General features: G+C 44.4%; 1 protein-coding gene across 1 annotated transcript in view; it reads left to right on the top strand.

Moving 5' to 3' along the window:
• Positions 1-21,606, top strand: part of LOC135506050 (laminin subunit alpha-4-like) — a 37,052-nt gene extending 15,446 nt beyond the window's left edge. Inside the window, exons 10-40 of the mRNA XM_064925422.1 lie at positions 751-861; positions 1,513-1,624; positions 1,905-2,069; positions 2,204-2,397; positions 5,134-5,250; positions 5,831-5,979; positions 6,328-6,469; positions 6,569-6,662; positions 6,763-6,879; positions 7,020-7,205; positions 7,413-7,552; positions 7,715-7,879; positions 8,655-8,800; positions 10,122-10,284; positions 10,510-10,643; positions 10,795-10,966; positions 11,190-11,321; positions 11,434-11,576; positions 11,751-11,880; positions 11,985-12,122; positions 12,230-12,363; positions 12,534-12,689; positions 13,339-13,492; positions 13,691-13,884; positions 14,055-14,244; positions 17,374-17,529; positions 18,065-18,224; positions 18,827-18,957; positions 19,056-19,149; positions 19,541-19,660; positions 19,944-21,606. Coding sequence (XP_064781494.1) covers positions 751-861; positions 1,513-1,624; positions 1,905-2,069; positions 2,204-2,397; positions 5,134-5,250; positions 5,831-5,979; positions 6,328-6,469; positions 6,569-6,662; positions 6,763-6,879; positions 7,020-7,205; positions 7,413-7,552; positions 7,715-7,879; positions 8,655-8,800; positions 10,122-10,284; positions 10,510-10,643; positions 10,795-10,966; positions 11,190-11,321; positions 11,434-11,576; positions 11,751-11,880; positions 11,985-12,122; positions 12,230-12,363; positions 12,534-12,689; positions 13,339-13,492; positions 13,691-13,884; positions 14,055-14,244; positions 17,374-17,529; positions 18,065-18,224; positions 18,827-18,957; positions 19,056-19,149; positions 19,541-19,660; positions 19,944-20,089 — 4,485 coding nt within the window. The 3' untranslated portion in view covers positions 20,090-21,606. The remainder of the gene's footprint in view (positions 1-750; positions 862-1,512; positions 1,625-1,904; positions 2,070-2,203; positions 2,398-5,133; positions 5,251-5,830; positions 5,980-6,327; positions 6,470-6,568; positions 6,663-6,762; positions 6,880-7,019; positions 7,206-7,412; positions 7,553-7,714; positions 7,880-8,654; positions 8,801-10,121; positions 10,285-10,509; positions 10,644-10,794; positions 10,967-11,189; positions 11,322-11,433; positions 11,577-11,750; positions 11,881-11,984; positions 12,123-12,229; positions 12,364-12,533; positions 12,690-13,338; positions 13,493-13,690; positions 13,885-14,054; positions 14,245-17,373; positions 17,530-18,064; positions 18,225-18,826; positions 18,958-19,055; positions 19,150-19,540; positions 19,661-19,943) is intronic.
• The last annotated feature ends 3,171 nt before the right edge of the window (positions 21,607-24,777 follow it).

Genomic DNA, 24,777 nt, shown 5'->3' with positions numbered 1-24,777 from the left:
TTCGGACCAGTGTTGAACAGACCTGAGCACGGGCGCTTCCTGTTTTAGTTTCTGTCTGTAGGCTGGGAGCAACAAAAAGGAGTTGTGGTCAGATTTTCCGAAAGGAGGGCGGGGAAGGGCTTTATATGCGTTGCTGAAGTTAGAATAACAACGATCCAGCGTTTTGCCAGCCCGGGTCACGCATTAGATATGCTGATAAAATTTAGGGAGCCTTGTTTTCAGATTAGCCTTGTTTAAATCCCCAGCTACAATAAATGCAGCCTCAGGATATGTGGTTTCCAGTTTACATAGAGTCAAAACAAGTTATTTCAGGGCCGTCGATGTGTCTGATTGGGGCGGGATATACACAAATTGTGATTATGATCGAAGAGAATTCTCTTGGTAAATAATGCGGTCGGCATTTGATTGTAAGGAATTCTAGGTCAGGTGAACAAAAGAACTTGAGTTCCTGTATGTTGTGATCACACCACGTACAGCCTTTCTCTCTGCTCAGGCTGATATAGTTGGGACTCAAGATGTTTATACACACCTATATTATCAGTTCATTTTGATTTAAATAAGACAAATAAGCAGCTCATCTAGCAGAGTTTTTCTAAAAATAAAGTTTGGCAAATATCATACACCAGGCAATCTAACAACCATTGTACTGTGTGAATCACATCATTTTCTTCTCACAATCCTAACATAAATGTACTGTATTGTGATAGTATTGTGGAAGTGTATCCCATTACCCATATGTTTTGTTTCCAGACACAGTTTGTGAACTGGAGGAATAAGTCAGCTCTGATGAGGACCCAGACTGGGCAGCTGGAGGAGGCCAGCGCTGTTCTACTCTTAGACATGAACCATCTTGCAGAGACGGTAAGAGGACACCTTCATCACTCATCCAACTCACTAACACTCCTCCTCCTTCCTTTCAAAGTTGACATTTCTCTGTAGGTGAAATAATTTTAATTTTTTTTGTGTTAATTTTACCTTTATTTTACTAGGCAAGTCAGTTAAGAACAAATTCTTATTTTCAATGACGGCCTGGGAACAGTGGGTTAACTGCCTGTTCAGGGGCAGAACGACAGATTTGTACCTTGTCAGCTCAGGGATTCAAACTTGCAACCTTTCGGTTACTAGTCCAACGCTCTAACCACTAGGCTAAATGCAAAAACCAACACAGAGTTAATTCATACTAACTCAAATGTTTTTGTTGCATGCTTCGTAAACAACTCGTCTAGACTAAAAATTGAAACTATTTAGCAGTCTTCTGGCTTGGGGGTAGAAGCTGTTCAGGGTCCTGTTGGTTCCAGAACCAAATCTCCCACTACTCGATTTAACATTTTAACGTTAACGTCTGTCACGAGAGACTAAGGTTATACAGTTCAGTTATCTCTGAGCCATAAAATCTGTTTTAGTTGAGCTTGTGGTGGTGGTGTCCAGAATGTGTCATTTATTTTTGTTTTCTGTGGTGTTTTTCATGTCTTGACTATGTAATTGATCTGTGTGGTGCTTGCTGTGGGCCAGGAGAGTGTAGTGAAGTCCTTGGGGGACAGAGTGGATGACGACACACTACAGAGCTTCACTCTGGCTGATGAGCTGACAACTAACCTTACCGCCCTCAAAGTGCTAATTGAAGGTATTGTTAAGCCTGCTAAAGATACACTGCTATGCCTCTCTGAGCACCGTACACCTCCCCCATTATTCATAATGCTTCTAGATATGTTATAAATGTTGATATATGATATCCAATTACTTTTTAAGCCCGCCTTGCCTTAAGATTTAAATCCAAATCAACTTTGCTGTATTTCCTACTGCCATCCATTGATCAGCAGTTGTTTATGAGGGTGCTTTTGGTCCCATAGCCACATCCCAGCCTTCCTTCCCCCTGTACTCTGTGTCGTGTCTGTGTCTCACAGAGATGATCAGTGACTGGAAGCTGTACAGTGTCCATCAGGATCTGGACCCTGAGATCGTCATTCAAAAGACAGCTGTTGCTGAGGGCATGGTGGCCTGGATGACGAAACTGGACCTTTCCCCACAAGAGCCCATCGCCACCGATGAGTCAACCGAGGCTCACGACCGTGAGAAAAAAACGCACACACTCACACATAGACACATCTACACAAAGAAACACACACGCTACAGACGTGTCATAATGGGGAGGTAGAGACATGCTTTGTGGTCTTGTGTATTTACAAATGTTTGTGTTGTCCAGTCCTTAGACGCATGCGTCAGCTGGAGAAGAAGCTGATCAGTACAGACAGCCGCGTGGCCCCGGTACAGGAGGTGCTCTCCCGCTTCACCAACAAGCTCTCTGAGGCCCAGGAGATCCTCCAGAAGGCTGCCAACACTGTCAAGGAGACGGAAGACATGAACAAAGCCAACACCGTCAAATTCCAGAAGAGTGAGGTAACTTCCCACGACCACGGGGTCAGCTTGGACCAGAGCGTGCCGTCTGGAGCCTCTCTCCCCCTGCCTCCCCAAATGCCTCTTGCCGACTGACTGGCTGCCTGACTGACTTATGCCTTCCCTACTGGCTGCCCGACTCCTTGGCTCTCTGCTTGCCTGACTCCCTGTATCTCTGCTTGCCTGACTCCCTGTATCTCTGCTTGCCTGACTCCCTGGCTCCCTGTGTTTGTCAGCATGGTTTCGTTACCACAGCTCACTCTGATCGCTAGTCACTTAAACAATAGCCACTTTAATTAATGCCACTTTAATAATGTTTACATGTCTTACATTACTCATATGATATGTATACACTGTATTTTATACCATCTATTTCACCTTGCTTATGCCGCTCGGCCATCGCTCATCCATATATTTATATGTACATATTCTCATTCACCCCTTTTTGATTTGTGTGCATTCGGTGGTTGTTGGGGAATTGAAAGGTTACTTGTTAGATATTACTGCACTGTCAGGAACCAGAAGCACAAGCATTTTCATTCACCCGCATTAACATCTGCTAACCATGTGTATGTGACCAATAACAATTGATTTGATTTGATAGTGCCCAGCGAAAGAGATCAGTGCAGCTCCAGCCTGCTCTGAGGTGCATCAGTGCCGTTTGCCTTTATCTTCCCTCTGACTGTTGCAGGAATTCAGCTTGACTTTATCACTGGAAAGCAACAGTTCATCTCCTTCCAAGGAATAGACCAGATATTCCCTCTCTGCCATACAGTATGGGGATTGTAGTTGTTCCCAACATCTGCCAGAGAACTCAGTTACCCATGGTATTTAGTAGTAGAGAACAATAAGACAGAAACAGCTGTTAGGAATTGTTAGGAGGCACAAAGTGGGGGGTAGATAAGCGTAACCCCATAGCCCATATAAAGAGGATATGAGTTGAATGCCCACAGCTACTTGAATGTGTACAGTAATTTTGTACAGCTCCTTAACGTTTCCTCCGTCTGAGGCATGAGGCTAGTTAGACAACTGAACGATTTTAAATAATAGATCCAAAATACAATACAACAGGCCTGTTGTTCCTATTCATTATGGTGTGAAATCCTGAGGGATTGCGATTCTAATTTATACCAGAGACTGGCCCTGTTGTCATGCACAAATTGACATTATGGGCCTATTGTGGTTGTGCTGTAGTGAAGGCTGGAGCTGGGAGCAACCAGCTGTTGCAGTGAAGGCTGGAGCTAGGAGCAACCAGCTGCTGCAGTGAAAGCTGGAGCCAGGAGCAACCAGCTGCTGCAGTGAAAGCTGGAGCCAGGAGCAACCAGCTGCTGCAGTGAAGGCTGGTGCCAGGAGCAACCAGCTGCTGCAGTGAAGGCTGGAGCCAGGAGCAACCAGCTGCTGCAGTGAAGGCTGGTGCCAGGAGCAACCAGCTGCTGCAGTGAAAGCTGGAGCCAGGAGCAACCAGCTGCTGCAGTGAAGGCTGGTGCCAGGAGCAACCAGCTGCTGCAGTGAAAGCTGGAGCCAGGAGCAACCAGCTGCTGCAGTGAAGGCTGGTGCGAGGAGCAAACAACTGCTGCAGTGAAGGCTGGAGATAGGACAACCAGCTGGTGCAGGGCTATATGTGTGTGTTATCTCCTTGATCTGGGCCTCAGCTTCAAATCTATTCCGTGAATGGTGTACTGTCCAAACAAAATCAAATCAAATTTATTTATATAGCCCTTCGTACATCAGCTGATATCTCAAAGTGCTGTACAGAAACCCAGCCTAAAACCCCAAACAGCAAGCAATGCAGGTGTAGAAGCACGGGGGCTAGGAAAGACTCCCTAGAAAGGCCAAAGCCTAGGAAGAAACCTAGAGAGGAACCAGGCTATGTGGGGTGGCCAGTCCTCTTCTGGCTATGCTGGGTGGAGATTATAACAGAACATGGCCAAGATGTTCAAATGTTCATAAATGACCAGCATGGTCGACTAATAATAATAAGGCAGAACAGTTGAAACTGGAGCAGCAGCATGGCCAGGTGGACTGGGGACAGCAAGGAGTCATCATGTCAGGTAGTCCTGGGGCATGGTCCTAGGGCTCAGGTCCTCCGAGAGAGAGAAAGAAAGAGAGAATTAGAGAAAGCACACTTAAATTCACACAGGACACCGAATAGGACAGGAGAAGTACTCCAGATATAACAAACTGACCCTAGCCCCCCGACACATAAACTACTGCAGCATAATTACTGGAGGCTGAGACAGGAGGGGTCAGGAGACACTGTGGCCCCATCCGAGGACACCCCCGGACAGGGCCAAACAGGAAGGATATAACCCCACCAACTTTGCAAAAGCACAGCCCCCACACCACTCTTAGCAGGAGGCAGACCATAATCTGGGGGTCTTCCTTCCCATAGCAGATTAGTCAACACAAGTCGTTGCAGGAGAAACACAGTAAGGGTTACTGTGGGGGAAAGAGAATGTTACTGTACCATACTCATAACTACTGTCAACACATATCTCTCTCTTGCCTCTTTAGGGCAAAATACAAGTTGTTAAAGGGAGTTCTATAAATTAAATGTTGATGTTCTGCATCGATTAGGCTTGCAGCTTTCATTTGACATTTGAAACGATTCTACCTATGATTTATGTACTTTTATGATACAAGTGTTCATATGGGAGAGATACATAACCTGTACTCTCTACACAATGTATATTCTTGGTTCTCTTGGTATTCACTAATCCTGTCCACTCTCACTCCCAGGCCAAGCAGCAGGAACTGATAGAGAACTACGAAGATGTGAATGACACCTTGCAGATGGCTAAAGACCTTATCATGGACAGTGAAAATACTGTGGCCGAGATGCATCTCCTGGTGCAGGTAAGGCCTGTTCTCGGCCTGTAAAAGGCTTCCAAAAGGGTTCTTCGGCTGTCCCAATAGGAGAACCTTTTTTGGTTCTCGGTAGAACCCTTTTGGGTTCCGTTTAGAATCCTCTGTGGAAATGGTTCTACATGGAACACAAAAGTATTCTACCTGGAACCAAAAAGGGTTCTTCAAAGGGTTCTCCTATGAGGACAGCCGAAGAACACTTTTAGGTTCTAGATAGAAAAAAAGGCTAAGAGTGTACACACCATAGTCACTATTAACCTGCTATGCCTGAAAGCTTTGTGTTTTGGACCCCCTCAATGAGGTCATCATGTAATGTTTCAGTTCATGTGTTGAATATGGACTGACAGGGAGAGTCCCATGTACTAGTCTATGCAATCCATAACACATTTAACAGACAGACAAAATGAGAGACTCATTTTTGGAATTGATTGGGATCGAAAAAGCCACTGCTTCTTTGAACAATTCCCCTTTAAGTCAATTGCCTCTCTATTGGGTTACTCAGTAGGGAAATATAATCATTCAGAGGTAATATTGTTAGTTAAGTCCTGGAATGGGGTCTTTGTCTGTGTAGAACGTGACTGAATACCACGCTGCGATCGACGGCGCCAGCAAGGGGCTACAGGAGAAGACTGAGGTGCTGCCCCTGACAGACAGAGACCTGGTCCTGAGAGCCCAGGACCACGCAGAGGACCTCCAGAGTCAAGCGGACGAGCTGGAGTAGTGAGCAGTAGTGATGTTACATAGTAGTGATCTAATCATTGCATCACTCTAAACACTACTCCTTAGTCCATTATAAATGCACATCACATTGTAGAACCAAGTATTAAGTACGACAACACTTGAATATCCTCTACTCCATGATAATGGACACCACATTCAAGATACAAAATCACCACTGAACATGTTTATCCAACACGGGATTAAAGCACCATTGAAAGGCCACCCTTTAATGTACAGTAGTAGCAGCAGTTAAAAGTAAGCCAGCACTTCAGCTATGTTCCTTATCCTCAATGCTTTACAAACATTCTAACCAGACATTGATTTTGTGGTATGTTTCTTTTCACCTAGTGATCTGAAACGCAGTGATGCCAACGGCTTCGTGCAGAAGGCTCTGGTAACAGCCAATGTGTACAACAACATAGTACAGTACATCGAAGAGGCCAACATCACTGGACTGACAACAATGGATTTAGCAACAAGAGCTGAGGATGTAGGTTGTCTGAAATGCGCAATTAGCTACATATCATATATTTAGGCTACTGTACTGTGATTTTCGCTTGGTAACCTAAAACTGTGTTGTCTATGGCAGGCCAGCGATGGGATCAACACCCAGCTGGGGTTTCTGAAGACCCAGAGTGAGAATGTCTTCAAGGAATCTGTTTCATTGCACTCTGAGCAATTCGGTATAACACATTTTCTGGTTCAGCACTGTTTGATTATTGTTAGAGACTAGCTTGTACAGGTTATCCTCAGTGATGATGTGTGTGTGAATTATCTCCACAGAGGTTGAAGCTGAGGTTCTGGACAAGATGAAATACATTGAGGAGACCAAGGAGACCATGGGGGATTACACCAAAAAACTAGCGGTAGTACTGAAAGATATCAAGGGAATTGAGCCAGGTAAAACATTATTTTTCTGGCCCGTAGCCTATCTAGGGTCTCTGACATACACATCATTGTATTCACTTCCCTTCCAAGGTTGGTCTCATCTCTTTAGTGACATTTTTGTTGTTGTTCTGAATTCCACTCTGACCTTCCAGGCAGAACCACCAAGCGTCTGGAGCTCACCGAGGAGGTGGCTGAAGGCACCCTGAACCGGTCAGTGGAGGTCCTGCAGACCATCACCCCCATCCACGAGAAGGTGGAGGAGTGGGCCACCAACATGAAGAACCAAGATTACTCTGCTGCAGCCTTTGACCGCGCTGTAGTCTCTGCTGGGGAAGCAGGTACAGTACATCCATACAGACAACAGCATTTCAATCCTCAACAGAGAAGACTTCATGACTAAGCATTACACTGAAACTAGTAAGTGTAAAACTGAAGAGATTCTCAGAAAAAAATGCTCTGTGGTTGTGGTGGCTTAATAGAAAAAAAGTAGTTGAATTATTGTTGTAAATTGTCATCTTCCTCTCCATCTATGTTGGTGTTTTTAGTGGAGAACCTGTCTGAGCTGGTCCCTGAACTGCTGGATAAGCTGCGTGTGGTGGAGGAGAAGAACCAAGTGAACAATGTGACCACTAACATCATGAGGATCAGAGAGCTCATTGCCCAGGCCAGGAGTGTGGCCAAGAAGGTCAATATTATCATCTTAACAATCACTATATCACAACCGAAATGTACTTTCAACCACCTATGATGAGTAAAATTCTATTTAGTCTCACGTTACTATAATCCCAAGTCTTGTTCGTAATCAAGGTCGTATGACATGGATATATCATGTTTTGTCACACCATAGGTCCAAGTGTCCATGAAGTTCAACGGTCAGTCATCGGTTCAGGTGCAGCCCCACACCAACCTGGAGGACCTGAAGACAGTGACCACCATCAGCCTGTTCATCAGAGTGGACCCAGATAAGGACCCTATCGAGGACCGCTTCATCTTCTATCTGGGAGACAGAAACGTGAGGATGCTTGGGGGAGAGGAGGGACAGGGAACAGGGCTGGTGCTGGGTTCAGCAGCTTGGCTCTTCTATAAAGCAGATATGTTTGTCCTGTATAGCCAACTCGTGATGTCACTACCATGGGAGTTTGCAATACAGCATAAACACATCTGGGATCAGGATAGCAGCATAGAACACAATGGATCCTGTGATCTGACTGAGGCATTGTTCTGTTGTGTACAAGAAGTGGATGGGTGGGAGGAGAGGGGTGCAGAATGGCCCAGATCTGCTATTGAAACTTCCCAGACTTGGACCCTGAGGACGGCCTGAGATGAAAGAGAGAGCAGCTTGTGTGCAGATGAATGGTTTTTTGTCATTATGTGAGCAGGAGAGGCCTTTGAAAGCAGACGGTTGCCGTTTTTGAAAGGTTTCCAGGAAACCCCTGTTAACAATAGTGTGTGCCACTGCCTTCAAAGTCGGGGATCCTTTACATAAATGGCGTCAACCCCCACCCATAGGGGCTTATTGACAGCAGGGCAGATCTCTCCTCTCTGGGCCTCTCTGTTCTCATTAACGATGCTGCTTACCCTGGTGATTCTGCCACTGCTGTAAATTAGGCAGTGGTGTTTCCTTAGAAATGGTACTCTCAGTGACCATTCGTTGGTTTTATGAAACCAAAGATTTGGATGCTTTGCTTTTCCTGAAAAGAGCACAGGCAGGGATTCCATATTACAGTACATGCATTATATGTTGTATAAAACCTGTAACCTTGGTTTTTGTCCTATATATCATGTAGGGTAGGAAGGACTACATGGGTCTGGCCATCAAGAATGACAACCTGGTGTATGTCTACAACCTGGGAGAGGAAGATGTCGAGATCCCACTGGGTTCAAAGCCTGTCAGCCAATGGCCTCCAGTCTTCAACCTCATCAAAGTGGAGAGGTACAGTAGAGTATTTCCTAAGAAACAGATCCACACAGATTGACTCTCATATTCTGAAAGCAGATCAGTTAATGCTTGATAGACAAGACTTCTGTCGTGTCTGCTGTCATGCCATACATGTTTGGCATCACGACTGACAACCAATGACAAAGGACTTGGCTAAAGCACATACAGTACAGACAGAGGTGGAAAAAGTACTGAATTGTCATACTTGAATAAAAATAAAGATACCTTAATATAAAATGACTCAAGTAAAAGTGAAAGTCACCCAGTAAAATACTACTTGAGTAAAAGTCTAAAAGTATCTGGTATTAAATGTACTTAAGTACAGTGGTGGAAAAAGAACTCAACTATCATACTTGAGTAAGAGTAAATGCTATACATCAAATTCCTTATATTAAGCAAACCAAACAACACAATTTCCTTATTATTATTGTATTTTTTTGACAGCCAGGGGCACACTCCACCACTCAGACATAATACAAATTCTTAGTTTGTAAATTAAGTGAGTCTGCCAGATCAGAGGCAGTAGGTATGACCAGGGACGTTCTCTTGATAAGTCTATGAATTGGACCATTTTCCTGTACTGCTAATGTAACGTTTGTCATCCTCGTCTGAGGAGTATGAAGGATCGGAGGACCAATGCACAGCGTGGTACGTGTTCATGATGAACTTATTAAACACAGAACACTAAAACAAAAATAACAAAGAGAAAGACAAGAAATTAAACAGTCCTGTCTGATGACATACACAAAGACAGAAAAAAATCACCCACGAAACACAGGTGGGAAAAGGCTGCCTAAGTATGATTCTCAATCAGAGACAACTAATGACACCTGCCTCTGATTGAGAACCACACCAGGCCAAACGCAAAACACAACATAGAAAAACGAACAGAGACAACCCACCCCAACTCACGCCCTGACCAACCTAAAACAAAGACATAACAAAATAACTAAGGTCAGAACGTGACAGCTAAGCGTTCAAATTGTAATGAGTACTTTTGGGTGTATGTATGGAGTTAGAAAGTACATTATTTTCTTTAGGAATGTAGTGAAGTAAAAGTAAAGTTGTCAAAAATTGTAAATAGTAAAGTACAGATACCCCCAAAAACTACTTAAGTAGTATTTTTACTTATGTACTTTACACCACTGAGTACAGATCTGCGACCAGGCTAAAGGTCATCCATCCATTCACACAGTCAATACATCTGTCTAGTCTAACCACTCACAGGGAGCTAGGAGGCTGATCTGCCCATGCAGGAGGTAATGGTGTTGATGTAACTGATTATTCACGCTGCTTTGTGTCTCTGTTTTGACAGGTTGGGCAGACATGGCAAAGTGTTCCTGACCGTACCCAGTCAGACATCCACAGATGAGCAGAAATTCATCCAGAAGGGAGAGGCCTTTGGCACCGACTCCCTGTTCGACCTGGATCCTGAAGACACTGTCTTCTTTGTGGGTGGCGTCCCCGCTGATGTCAGGGTACAGTATTACTTTCTAACAGGATATGACACCAGCCTCTGATCAGAGTTCTGTGGCATTGGCGAATGCATAGCCGACCGTTTTCATCATACAGTGTTGATGTAACCTGTACTTCACACAAGACCCATTGACACAGCAGGATTGAATCAGTATTGCAATGATTCTGTATTTACGCTTCCCTTCCAAGATAAGATTCTGAATGTTGTTTATTTGTTTTTCTTGTAGCTTCCACCTGCACTCAGCCTAGCTCCTTTTGTGGGCTGCATCGAGTTGGCCTCTATGAATAACGATGTCATCAGTATGTACAATTTCAAACAGACCCACAAGATGGATGTAGTTGCTTCAACACCTTGTCCCAGGTATGATATACTGCATCTTGTCCAAACATTTTTGTTGGGAACTTTAGATATTACCTCTGCCTTTAAAGAGTCCACATCTACATCTGAGGCTTGTTCAGACAAGTCACTTAATGTTGACTTAAATCAAACATTGTTTTCTTTGCCCTATCAGGTATAAGCTGGCATTCTCACAAAGTCGTATCGCCAGCTACCTGTTTGACGGAACTGGATATGCCCTCATCAACAACATGGAGAGGAGGGGTAAATTTGGCATCGTCACCCGGTTTGACATTGCTGTTCGGACAGTGGCAAACAACGGTATCCTGTTACTCATGGTCAATGGGGTAAATATAGCAACAAAAATGTCACCTTTTATATTTGACCAAGCAACACAGTCAGTCCGTGATGCAATGCTATGCCTTGTAATACTTCAGAGAGCATAGAGATTTACCAATAATTGTTCTTCATCAATTTGTAAGTCGCTCTGGATAAGAGCGTCTGCTAAATGACTTAAATGTAAATGTAACTGTGAACAATTTTTTTGTAATTCTTCTATCTTCTTTCCAGGACAACTTCTTCATGTTGGAGTTGAAGAATGGCTTCCTACGTCTCATGTATGACTTTGGCTTCAGCGGAGGCCCGATCGCCATGGAGAGTAACTCACCCAAACTACAAATCAACGACGCAAGATACCATGAGGTAAATCTAAATCAGCCCACTCCCTTTGTGTCTGCAGGGGTGTGCATTCTACAACTGTGAGAATAAAATAAATGTCCTCAACAGTAATCTAATCTACGCTGTTTTTTTATAGGTGTCAGTGATCTACCATTACTCCAAGAAGTTCATTCTATTGGTGGACAAGAGTCACGTGAAGTCCATGGAGAATGAGAAAAAGACTCTGCCCTTCTCTGATATCTACATAGGAGGAGCCCCCTCACACATTCTCCTCTCCAGGTGAGTTGTCCAACCAACACCACAATCATGCACTTTCTCACACCAATCCAAGGACTTTGACAGAGGTATAACCTTAAAAGCAATTGACAATTGTAACACAATATCAACAGATTCTAATACTGGCATTAGACAGCTATGCCCTATGAAAGTATGAGCCTGTTCCCTCTCCCCCAGGCCTGATCTGTCCTCCCTGGTTGGGCTGAAGGGCTGTGTGAAGGGCTTCCAGTTCCAGAAGAAAGACTTCAACCTCCTGGAAGAACCTGGCACTATTGGCATCAGCAGCGGTTGTCCTGAGGAGTACTTTGTATGTACTGTAGTCCACATTAAACTCTACTAGACAAAGCATATACAGAATCAACTGAACTACAATAGTTGACAATATCCCTGTTGTGTCATGGATTGTCACAGATGTCCCGTAAAGCCTATTTCACTGGAGAGAGCTACCTAGGCTCTGCGGCAAAGATATCTCCTTTCGACTCCTTCGAGGGAGGCCTTAACTTCAGGACACTGCAGCCCACTGGTCTCCTGTTCTACCACAGCGAAGGGGTATACTGATTTATTCTTAAATCAAGAATGCTCTCTTTTTAATGAGTTCCAAAAGGAACTACAAAGGAAATACAACTGTTATAAACTCTCCTGTCTTTCTCCTCCAGTCTGATGAGTTTACCATCACCCTTGAGAATGGAGCAGTGGTATTGAACTCCAGAGGCACCAGAGTCAAATCACAGAAGAAGGAGTACAATGATGGAATCACCCATTTCCTGGTAGCTTCAGTGAATAATGACAAGTAAGAATCCAATGTATGGCTCCCATGTACAATGTGCTTTTACGGATTGCCCTGCTGTTAATTAAGGCACTTTGAGATTTCTTCATTTTTGAAAGGTTTCTTTGAATATAGAATAGGTTATCATTATTCATTGCACTAATTGGCTTATGAACCATCTAATGCTATCCTAGGTATGAGTTGGTGGTGGATGACAAAGACAAGCATGAGAAGAAACGTCCGACTGCTGCCCTGTCAGCATCCACAGTGAGGAACTTCTACTTCGGAGGCTCTCCCAGCAGCAGCATCAAGAACTTCACTGGCTGCATCAGCTATGCCTACATCAGCAGGTCACACTCTGTCCCTGCCACAGCACTCAGATCACATTAGAAATACATAGACAGGATTGCAACTCAAGTGGCCTCGTAGCCTAATGCATTTGATGAAATGGATTGTCGTGGATTGCATCTATATAGAGAAGTCACTTAACTGATTGGGAGTCCCATAGGGCGGCGCACAATTGGCCCACCGTCGGCCGGGTTTGGCTGGTGTAGACCGCCATTGTAAATAAGAATTTGTTCTTAACTGACTTGCCGAGTTAAAGGTTACATTTAAACAATTTAAAATAAAGCAATTTTATGGGTGAGCTGACCTCGTCCACCACCAGTCAATGCTGAATGTGTTTCTGTAAAGAGCATTTTATTAGCGAGTGAACAAGTCCAAGTTTGCACACTGTTAGTGAGCCTGTTTCCTTTCTCCAGGGACTGCTGTTATGAGAGCATGCTAATTGATCATTTGGCTTAGGTTGGTTGGTGAAAACCTAGCTGCCTAGCTTTATCTATGAGAGGAGGAAAGCCAGGCTCACAAATAGAGCTGCTGTTGAGAGCTGAGTGGGAGGACAAGGAGTGTGTTTCCATGGAGACAGTTGTGTGTGTGAGTATCTCTATGGCTCTTAGGTCTTTGGCACTTAGATGTTATTCCCTCTCTCTTTCTCTTCAGACAAGACAGAGACATTGAGCCAGAGGACTTTCAGAAGTACACTGAGAATGTCCAGACCTCTCTGCAGGACTGCCCTGTGAAGCGACCACCCGCTGCCCTGTTCTCGAAGCAAAGTAAAAACTCTGCCAAACCCAAGCAGGGCCATACAAGGAAGGTATAAAGACATTCATTCATTTCTATACATGTCAGTGAACACAGTTTGCTACGAAATGTCAATTTTCATTTTTATTCATGCCCATCTTGGTATAATCAATGCGGAAGGAGTACAGAATTAATCAGTGAATATTGAACTAGAGGCATGCATGCATTGACCCACTACTAACAGTCAAGTGACTTCCTTTGTCTCTCAAAGGTGGGCAGAGATAAGTCCAAACTCCCAAAAGGCCTGTTGGGACTGAATAGTGATGACCAGGAGCCAGGAGAGACAGAGGAGACGCCCTGCTACCTGTCCCCCAGGCCCCGTGCCACCCGCCATGCCCATCACTATGGGGGCACTGCCAACAGCAGGCAGGAGTTCACATACATCCCAGGGTCCCTCTCTAAGAGGTAATGCCGGGGCTAGGAAAACATTGTGGGTACATAGGTTGACCAGAAGTCAACCAGAGGTCAATGCTGAACCCACTCTGAACTACAACTCTACTTTGGTTTCTTGGTCTAAGTACTAGTCACGTGCTCTCTGGTCTAAGTACTAGTTCTTACGCACCATACTCCCCCAGGTCTCACTTCTCCCTGTCCCTGAAGACCCAGTCCTCCTTTGGCCTAATCTTTTATGCATCAGATGAGGCAGAGGACAACTTCATGGCTCTCTTCCTGGCCCATGGCAAGCTGGTGTACACATTCAACCTGGGTCAGCAGAGGGTCAAGATCAAGAGCCTGGAGAAGTACAATGATGGAGCATGGCACAATGTAAGTGGATGTACTTATTCCCCACTATCCATACAAAAATACTTTACTTTGAACTCTGACAGTCACATACAGTATACCAGACCTGGGATAACTATAGTTTTAACTATGCTTTAGAAAAATATAAGAAACAGGGGAACAAATAGTTGACTACAACTATTTGAATACAGATCCTAAAAACTACAACTTTTGTAAACTATTAAATACAGATCTGTTCCCCTGTACTTTTTTTAACTGAAAATGATCTTAATCCATTTGATAATTTGTCAATTTTCACTTATTTTTTAGCTAGTCTTTATAAAAACAAATATATACTGTATATGACCATTTCATAAATTGTATAATTGCGTGATATTAAAGCATTTTACATACCCACTCCCCCCATCGGTCCACTGCTTTGATTGGTGTAACGTTAGTTAAAAACCACGAGTGTCTATCCAGATAATGAAAAGGCACGTCGTACATAATCATGAGCAAAATCATTGTAGCCGATCATTTCACTTCCCTTGTGAGAACCATGAGCTCGGGCTGACTTGGCTTTGCTGTACCCCAGCTGAAGCCTGCCAGGAGCCTACCAAAGGTTGCACCGTGTCCATTACAATGTAGAAAAACACATATCAGCTATCTTTAAATACTTATCCATATTACCGGAGCTTCATCTTATACTTTCTTACTATTTCTATGGCGTATTCGCAGACACAATTTATGGAAGATGCCAAAACATTGAAGATAACAATAGATGGCAAAGTCAAAGATAGGCCAGTGGTTTCCTTCTGTGGTGAAGTTTTCCCTAAATCAATGCTATGACAAATCCAGTGCGAGAACAAGCCACAGAGCCAGCTGGCTAATCTTTTGAATATGGTGGAGTTAAAAAAAAATAATCGGCAACAACAGATAAAATATTAGCTATGTAGATATGGTTAGAAAGATAGCTAGCTAGATAAGGTTTGAAAGATAGCAAGATAGCTAGCTAGATATGGTTAGCAAGATAGCTAGCTAGATATGGTTAGCAAGATGGCTAGCTAGATAAGGTTAGCAAGATAGCTAAGTAGATAAGATCAGCAAGATAGCTAGCCAGATAAGGTTAGCATGCTAGCTAGCTACGCCCTATTTATTGATGTGTATCAACTCCATGTGGAACTTCCCCACACCCAGTTTGTGAACATGTATCAATTGCCTTCATCATTCTTTGGAGGTGGAACCTAAACATCCATTTATTTTTTATTGAACCTTTATTTAACAAGGCAAGTCAGTTAAGAACAAATTCTTATTTACAATGACCGCCTACAACGGCCAAACCCAGGCAATTATGGGCCAATTGTGCGCCGCCCTATGAGACTCCCAATCACGGCCGGTTGTGATACAACCTGGAATGAAACCAGGGTGTCTGTAGTGACGCCTCTAGCACTGAGATGCAGTGTCTTAGACCGCTGTGATACAACCTGGAATGAAACCAGGGTGTCTGTAGTGACGCCTCTAGCACTGAGATGCAGTGTCTTAGACCGCTGTGATCCAGCCTGGAATGGAACCAGGGTGTCTGTAGTGACGCCTCTAGCACTGAGATGCAGTGTCTTAGACCGCTGTGATCCAGGGTGTCTGTAGTGACGCCTCTAGCACTGAGATGCAGTGTTTTAGACCGCTGTGATCCAGGGTGTCTGTAGTGATGCCTCTAGCACTGAGACGCAGTGTCTTAGACCGCTGTGATACAGCCTGGAATGGAACCAGGGTGTCTGTAGTGACGCCTCTAGCACTGAGATGCAGTGTCTTAGACCGCTGTGATACAGCCTGGAATGGAACCAGGGTGTCTGTAGTGACGCCTCTAGCACTGAGATGCAGTGTCTTAGACCGCTGTGATACAGCCTGGAATGGAACCAGGGTGTCTGTAGTGACGCCTCTAGCACTGAGATGCAGTGTCTTAGACCGCTGTGATCCAGGGTGTCTGTAGTGACGCCTCTAGCACTGAGATGCAGTGTCTTAGACCGCTGTGATCCAGGGTGTCTGTAGTGACGCCTCTAGCACTGAGATGCAGTGTCTTAGACCGCTGTGATCCAGGGTGTCTGTAGTGACGCCTCTAGCACTGAGACGCAGTGTCTTAGACCGCTGTGATACAGCCTGGAATGGAACCAGGGTGTCTGTAGTGACGCCTCTAGCACTGAGATGCAGTGTCTTAGACCGCTGTGATCCAGGGTGTCTGTAGTGACGCCTCTAGCACTGAGACGCAGTGTCTTAGACCGCTGTGATCCAGGGTGTCTGTAGTGACGCCTCTAGCACTGAGACGCAGTGTCTTAGACCGCTGTGATACAACCTGGAATGGAACCAGGGTGTTTGTAGTGACTCCTCTAGCACTGAGATGCAGTGTCTTAGACCGCTGTGATACAACCTGGAATGGAACCAGGGTGTTTGTAGTGACTCCTCTAGCACTGCCTTAGACCGCTGCGCCACTCGGGAGCCCCCCCAAAGGCACGTTTCATCTCTAGGACAGGAAATTACATGGACATAGTTACGGGTAACTTCCCCTACGGGGGTCTTTTAACACCTAACAACACTTTGAACTTTTTAAAACACTTAACATAGGTCAGGCCCTGTTGTTACCTCACGTCCCAGCAATAATGCCTTGCATTATGCCTGTGAAGACAACACTTCAATTTGTTCAACTTGCCATTGGCTCAACCATCTGCTCAACCTACCCCATGGCAAAACATTTGACTGTATTAACCCACGCAGCTACAAGGATGCACTTTTATGCTAGGTTTAAGACCTCATATTGAAGCTTATACAGACCTCAATTGAACAATCTTAAAAGTATCTACTTTTGTTTAGATATGAGCATCATGAAACCTCTAACACAATACATTTATTTGACTTGGTGAAAAATCTGTTTCTTGGACCTAACCACTTTTTCTGTGTGGTTTCTTTCTTCATATACTCCATAAAATAATGACTTCCAAAATATTTTGTCAAATTATTCATTTGTGTATAGAAACAAGGGTGGCTCAATTTACCGCTTTGGCTCAACTTACTCCACTCTCCCCTACAGAAATATATAATTCTATATTAAGATAAACCACTACTTTGTAGCAGTAAAATACTCCAACACTTCAGTGTGGCAGCTCTGTTCTGTCTCTCCTGCAGGTTATTTTTATCCGTGATGGGAATCTGGGCCGATTAGTCATTGATGGGCTGACAGTGCTGGAGGAAAGAGCTCAGGGCTCCAACGTTTCCTGGCACGTCAGCAGCCAACTCTACTTGGGGGGGGTGCCCCCAGGGAGGGCCCAGAGGAACATACAGGTAAGATACACCTCTTAGCACCCAGGGGTAGTACCAGTCAAAAGTAGTGCACTTACTACATAGGGAATAAGGTGTCATTTGTAGCCTAGTAGCCTACTGAAGGCAAATGGAGCAGAATGTTCCAAAGTTTTTACAGTGGAATTCTGGAAACACAAAGCCTGGCCAATAATGTTGAAGTAGGATAAAATAGTTAAGATCCTGACCACTCCAAACAGAGCATTGCAAGAGATGTTTGGGTGATTTATGGTCCTCTAGTCTTTTCTGGCATTATATGTTCACACTGGTTCACACTTCACATATGTTCATACACTGTTCACACTGGGTGCCATCCAAGTATTTTCACTTCAGACTGCTGTCTTCAGATGATACGGTTCCCACAGAGAACAGGAAACCACCAATGGGACCCCTCTCTGCAAGACCGTATTTGTTAGTGGAACATATTTTCCAGACATTACCACTCTACTCTACTACCATGATAGGACCAGTCTAGTACTACTCATTTACGCTTCCATGTGCTGTATTTGTCTCCTTATAGAGAAACTCTGCATACAGCTTCACTGGCTGTGTGAAGAACCTCCAGCTGAATGGCCAATGGCTGTCCTCCGTGTCCCAGACCTTTGGGGTGACGCCGTGTTTCGAGGGACTCTCCGAGCCGGGGACATACTTCTCTGAAGAGGGTGGATATGTTGTTTTGGGTAATACACAAACACATATTATTCCTCTCAAAGCCCTTCTGGCTTCATACTGTGGTTGAACCATTCCAGATTAATTTGAAGTATGAAACCAAAGGAAAAGCTTGTGAAACATTGATTTGCGGCAATCTTCAGGACATCGTATCGTTGTACACTAATAGTTTTGGCAGGGTCTGGAACTGTTTGGAAACAATGAGTCAATTATATCACACGCCATTTTATATTTCCTCTGGAAAGCAGACAAAACCCTTGGGCCGCTCACCAATCCCCACACAGACAGTGAAGCAGAGAAACTGTAGTCAGGATAGAGGAATACAATATCCCCAGTGCAGCTGTGGTGAAAATTGGGCCTGGTGGAAAATTTGAGGGCACGGAGGACAGTTGCAGACCCAAAACTCTTGGGAGCCGAGCTGCAGCTGTTTGAATGAGGACAGAGCAATTTCACACCCTACTGTGGCCAGCTAAGTTTCACACGTGGACATACCTCATTGGGCCAAAGGGCAGTGAAATATTCCAGGTTACAGACGTTAAAGGGGAGGTTCAGAATACGAGGGGGTTGTAAAGCAGACTTTGCTTGAACTTCTCTTTGCATCCGTCTCATTCAGATGACACGTTCAACCTGGGACTGAAGTTTGAACTGGTGGTAGAGGTGCGCCCCCGTGTGGCATCAGGGGTGCTACTGCATGTGTACACAGCAGCCGAGGAGTACCTCACCATGTATATCCATCAAGGAGCAGTAAGCCACTAATACAAAGTCATCTGTATTAATTTGCTGATTTTCTATTTTTAGATCTTGGACTTGTCATCAATGCAAGTGTTGTTCTATGCTCACAGGTGATGGTGCTGGTTAACAACGGAGTTCGTGAGTTCTTCACTCAGGTCACTCCTAGACTAGGCCTGTGTGATGGGAGCTGGCACAGGATCACAGGTAAGAGGCTTCCCTTCACTGACTGCCCTGATTTAAACAGGATGGGACCATGATTTATTTACACTGATTGGTCCATGTTATGTAGGTCCATGACGATACCAGTATTGCAATGTTTTTTCCATGTCAAAAAAGAAAAGATGAAGCAGACTTTACTATTTGGTTCCTTAAAAAATCTGCTGTAAATAAAATATTGTGTGATATAGCTTGGAAAATAAACGAATGTGACTGACAACATAATGATGTTTGTTTCCAGCATTCCAGTTAAATCCGCTTCACGTTTTGTTTTCTTGCCATGATACTAATGAGTATCGCGATACTGGTATCATCCGGCCCTAATGTTATGTGCGGTGACTGATATGTGCATTTCCTTCCTGCCTCCTCTGGTTCACAGTGATTCGAGATGCCAATGTTGTTCAGCTGGATGTGGACTCAGAGGTCAATCACGTGGTGGGACCACTCAACCCCAGCACCAAGAGTGCCAGGACCCCTGTGTTCATTGGTGGAGCTCCAGGTCAGTAGCAAGCACATGCATCTCTAGACTACTCAACTCTCATACTAGTGGTTAAACAGTACTTATAACCCTGATTCCTGAGAACCCATCCACAAATCACATCCAAACTGTAACAACTTTGTATAGGTTGCTGGGGGGTGAAATTAAGAAAAAAAGGATGGTATACAAAAAAATCATATGAACTACATTACAGCTATAGTAGTTTCATCCAATTACTTCTTATGCTGTGTCTTTAAGTAGTAATGAATGTGTTTATAGTGTTATTTATTATCTATCGTCCTAGAATCTCTTCTTCCAGAGGGCATTGCGACTAGGAGGGCCTACACGGGCTGTATGAGGAAGCTGACTGTGAATGAGAGCCAAGTGAGCTTCAGTAAAGCTGCCCTGGTCAGCGGGGCCGTCAGTGTGGGCTCCTGTCCAGCTGCCTAAAGGGCCTGTCATAACCAATACAGGCCAGCTCTCCAGCAACAAGACTGACCAAATTCTGCTTCATAACTATCTATCCTTGTTCACCAAAGCAACATTTGGTGTTCTTTGGTAAGAGAATGACCCAGAAATGTAAACCACCCTCCCTATTAATTAGTCTAGTTTCACATGAGAAAAAACTGTTTATAAAAGAGTCTGTGTTTCTTTGAAGGACTGCAACATGTTGTGATTAAGGGCCACTGCATTTATGGTGTTCATATTATAGCCAACTTCATTCTCTTAATCTACATTGACAGTACTCATAAATCCCACTCTCACTCCAAAGGGACGGGTTTGTTTAGTCTACGAGAGCTGTAATGTACTGTAGAAGTGCAACAAACTCCAGTTCCAGACAATGCTTCCACTACCCTATTTTGTAATCTCAATGTAGCCACATCTTTGTCTTTTCTATGTTTTTATTCATTTAATGTATAATTTTATTTCAAATAATATATATATATATACACTACCATTCAAAAGTTTGGGGTCACTTAGAAATGTCCTAGGTTTTCGAAAGAAAAACACATTGTTTGTCCATTAAAATAAATTGATCAGAAATACAGTGTAGACATTGTTAATGTTGTAAATGACTATTGTAGCTGGAAACGGCTGATTTTTAAAAATGGAATATCTACATAGGCGTACAGAGGCCCATTGTCAGCAACCATCACCATTCTGAAACTCGTCAGTCTATTCTTGTTCTGAGAAATTAAGGCTTTTGCCCATTTTGAATCTTTTCTTTTTATTGGCCAGTCTGAGATATGGCTTTATCTCTGCAGCTCTGCCTAGAAGGCCAGCATCCTGGAGTCGCCTCTTCACTGTTGACGTTGAGAATTGCCAATGAATAGAATAGCTGTCAGAGGTGTGTACGGTAGAAGAAAGTCAGGTGCAGGACAGCAGAGTGTAATAAACAGGCGCACTTTAATTCCGGTCCAAAAATTATAGCACATAAGAACAATAACGTGCCAAAAACACAGAACACAGCAAAAGTATAGCGCCTGACAAAATACACATAACAATAAACAATTACACACAAAGACATGGTGGGGAACAAAGGACTAAATACATGCAGTAATTATGGAATGAAAACCAGGTGTGTAATGGAGAGGAGCCGACTTCAGTGGAAGTCATGACAGTGTCCTTCATTTCTCAGAAAAAGAATTGACCGACGAGTTTCAGAAGAAAATTCTTTGTTTCTGGCCATTATGAGCCTGTAATCGAACCCACAAATGCTGATGCTCCAGATACTCAACTAGTCTAAAGAAGGCCCGTTTTATTGCTTCTTTAGTCAGGACAACCGTTTTCAGCTGTGATAACATAATTGCAAAAGGGTTTTCTAATGATCAATTAGCCTTTTAAAATAATACACCTGGATTAGCTAACGCAACGTGCCATTGGAACACAGGAGTGATGGTTGCTAATAATGGGCCTCTGTACGCCTATGTAGATATTCCATTAACAAAATCTGTTGTTTCCAGCTACAATAGTCACTTACAACATTAACAATGTCTACACTGTATTTCTGATCAATTTGATGTTATTTTAATGGTTTCCTTTCAAAAACAAGGATATTTCTAAGTGACACCAAACATTTGAACGGTAGTGTATATATTTTTCAAATTTGGGAGAACAAAACAAAACAGGCAGACAATACATAACATGATACAACACAGACAGTAGACTAAAAACTAAGAAAAATAAATAAATAGGTGGTAAGGAAATGGCAGTCACTAGAAGGGACAAAATAGTCTTCATTGCTTTGTCACCTTGTTGTTTTTCTACATTTGTTCTGCTGAATAAAATAGATTTTGTAAAATCCATGCTGTTAATAATTTATTCCCCTCCCACATGAAAGACACTGGTCTGATTTACAGATGTGGTCATAAAATATACATGCAGCTAATACAATAATATTATAGCCTTTTTATTCAACATTTTCCATAAACTGACACAGCGAGAGAAAGAGAGAGAGAGGTAACATCTTACTGTCTCGCCCTGACCATAGAGAGCCTTCATATTCTCTGTTGGTTAGGTCGGGGTGTGACTAGGGTGGGTAATCAAGGTTGTTTTTTTCTATGTTGGCCTGGTATGGTTCCCAATCAAAGGCAGCTGTTTATCGTTGTCTCTGATTTAGGCATCCATTTCCCCACTGTGTTTTGTGGGATCTTGTTTCTGTGTAGTTGCCTGTGAGCACTGCATGAGCTTCACGTGTCGTGTATTCTTTATTGTTTTTTTGTTTGGTTCTCTTCTAATAAATAGATGTCGAACCGATTCCATGCTGCGCTTTGGTCTGAGTATGATTACAGCTACGATCCTGACAGAAGATCCCACCACACCAGGACCAAGCAGCGTGGCTGGGAGGTGAAGACATCCTGGACTTGGGATGGGTTATGGCAGAAGACGAAAGCCTTCCGTGGAAACAAGGACTCAAGGAGAGAAGGGAGTATAGTGAAGACGCCGGGGTTCGCGGCCACAAAGAAAGCCCAAAAGACAACCATTTGTTGGGGGGGAGGCACATGGGGTGGTCGGCAGAGCCGGCGGTGAACCAGAGCCAGTCAGGGAGTCGAAGGAGGAATTCGATGAGAGATTCCGGAGAGAGGTGGTAGCGATGAGAGTGCTGCAGCACAGGCGTGCTGAGGAGCGTGACACCAGTCTGCACCGGTTTCACGCATCTGGCCTCCAGTACGCCTCCCCAGGCTGATACGTCCTGTGCCAGCTCTCCGCACTAGCCCTGAAGAGCGTGTCACCAGTCGGGTGCAACCTGTGCCGGCCCCAAGCATTAGGCCTCCTGTGCGCCTCCCCAGTCCGGGACGTCCTGTGTCTGCTCCTCGCACGCGCCCTGAAGAGCGTGTCACCAGTCAGGTGCAACCTGTACCAGCACCATGCATCAGGCCTCCTGTGCGCCTCCCCAGTCCGTTACGTCCTGTGTCTGCTCCTCGCACGCGCCCTGAAGTGCGTGTCAACAGTCCAGAGCTTCCGGCGATGGACCCCAGTCTGGAGATTCCGTGGACGGTCCCCGGTCCGGAGCCTCCGGCGACGGTTCACGGTCCGGAGCCTCCGGCGACGGTTCACGGTCCGGAGCCTCTGGCGACGGTTCACGTTCCGGAACCTCCTGCGACGGTCCACGGTTCGGAGCCTCTGGCGACGGTTCACGGTCCGGAACCTCCTGCGACGGTCCACAGTTCGGAGCCTCTGGCGACGGTCCACGGTCCGGAACCTCCAGCGACGGTCCATGTTCAAGAATCTCCAGCGAGGGTCAGCGGTCCGGAGCTTCCAGGCAAGGCGTCCAGTCCTGCTACATGGCCGGAGCCTTCTTCTTCACCGGGGCCTAGTCCAGGCACGGTGTCCAGTCCAGCTCCAAGGCAGGAGCCTTCCTCTGCGCAGGTGCCCAGCAGGCACGGCGTCCAGGCACGACGTCCAGTCCCACTCCAAGGCCGGTGCCTTGTCCAGGCACGGCGTCCAGCCCCGCTCCAAGGCTGGAGTCTTCCTCTGCGCCGGTGCCAGGTCCAGGCACAGCGTCCAGTCCCACTCCATGGCAGGAGCCTTCCTCTGTGCCAATGTCCAGTCCAGGCACGGCGTACAGTACTTAAAAATCATACAGTGTGATTTTCTGGATTTTTGTTTTAGATTCCGTCTCTCACAGTTGAAGTGTACCTATGATTAAAAAAATACAGACCTCTACATGCTTTATAAGTGGGAAAACCTGCAAAATCGGCAGTGTATCAAATACTTGTTCTCCCCACTGTAGATAAAATTCATCACTAACCTTTGATGATCTTCATCAGATGACACTCATAGGACATCATGTTACACAATACATGTATGTTTTGTTCGATAATGTGCATATTTATATCCAAAAATCTCAGTTTTTGCGCGTTACGTGCAGTAATGTTTTGATTCCAAAACATCTGATGATTTTGCAGAAATACTCATAAACATTGACAAAAGATACAAGTGTTATTCACATAATTAAAGATAGACTTATCCTCTATGCAACCGCTGTGTCAGATAAAATAAAATAAAACATAATCTGAGTTTGGCGCTCAGTACCCAATTCAGCCAAAGAAATAGCCGTCATTTTGGTGTCAACATTAGTTAGAAAAAACACTGTAAATATTCACTTACCTTTGATGATCTTCATCAGAAGGCATTCCCAGGAATCCCAGATCAACAATGAATGACTAATTTGTTCCATAAAGTTCCATAAAGCCCATCATTTAGCCACTTGTTGTTAGCGTGTTCAGCCCAGTAATCCATCTTCATGAGGAGCGAGCACTTCCTCCAGACAAAAACTCAAAAGGTTCCATTACAGGTCGTAGAAACAAGTCAAATGATGTTTGCAATCAATCTTTAGGATGTTTTTATCTTAAATCATCAATAAGGTTCCAACCGGAACTTTTGTCTGAAGAAAAGCATTGGAGCAGAGCATACTCTCTCGTGACCCCGCGTCATGAGACGGAGGCTCTCTGCCAGACCACTCACTTAAAGAGCTCCTATAAGCCCCTCCTTTATAGTAGAATCCTAAAACTAGGATCTAAAGACGGTGACATCTAAGGGAAGACCAATTTGTAAGTCGCTCTGGATAAGAGCGTCTGCTAAATGACTTAAATGTAAATGTAAATGGAAGCCCTTGGAAGTACAAGCACATCCAT

Source organism: Oncorhynchus masou, chromosome 19, assembly GCF_036934945.1.
Source record: "Oncorhynchus masou masou isolate Uvic2021 chromosome 19, UVic_Omas_1.1, whole genome shotgun sequence".
Classification (NCBI taxonomy): domain Eukaryota; kingdom Metazoa; phylum Chordata; class Actinopteri; order Salmoniformes; family Salmonidae; genus Oncorhynchus; species Oncorhynchus masou.
The sequence above is the reverse complement of the archived record's forward strand: the minus strand, read 5'-3'. Positions and strand labels throughout refer to the sequence as shown.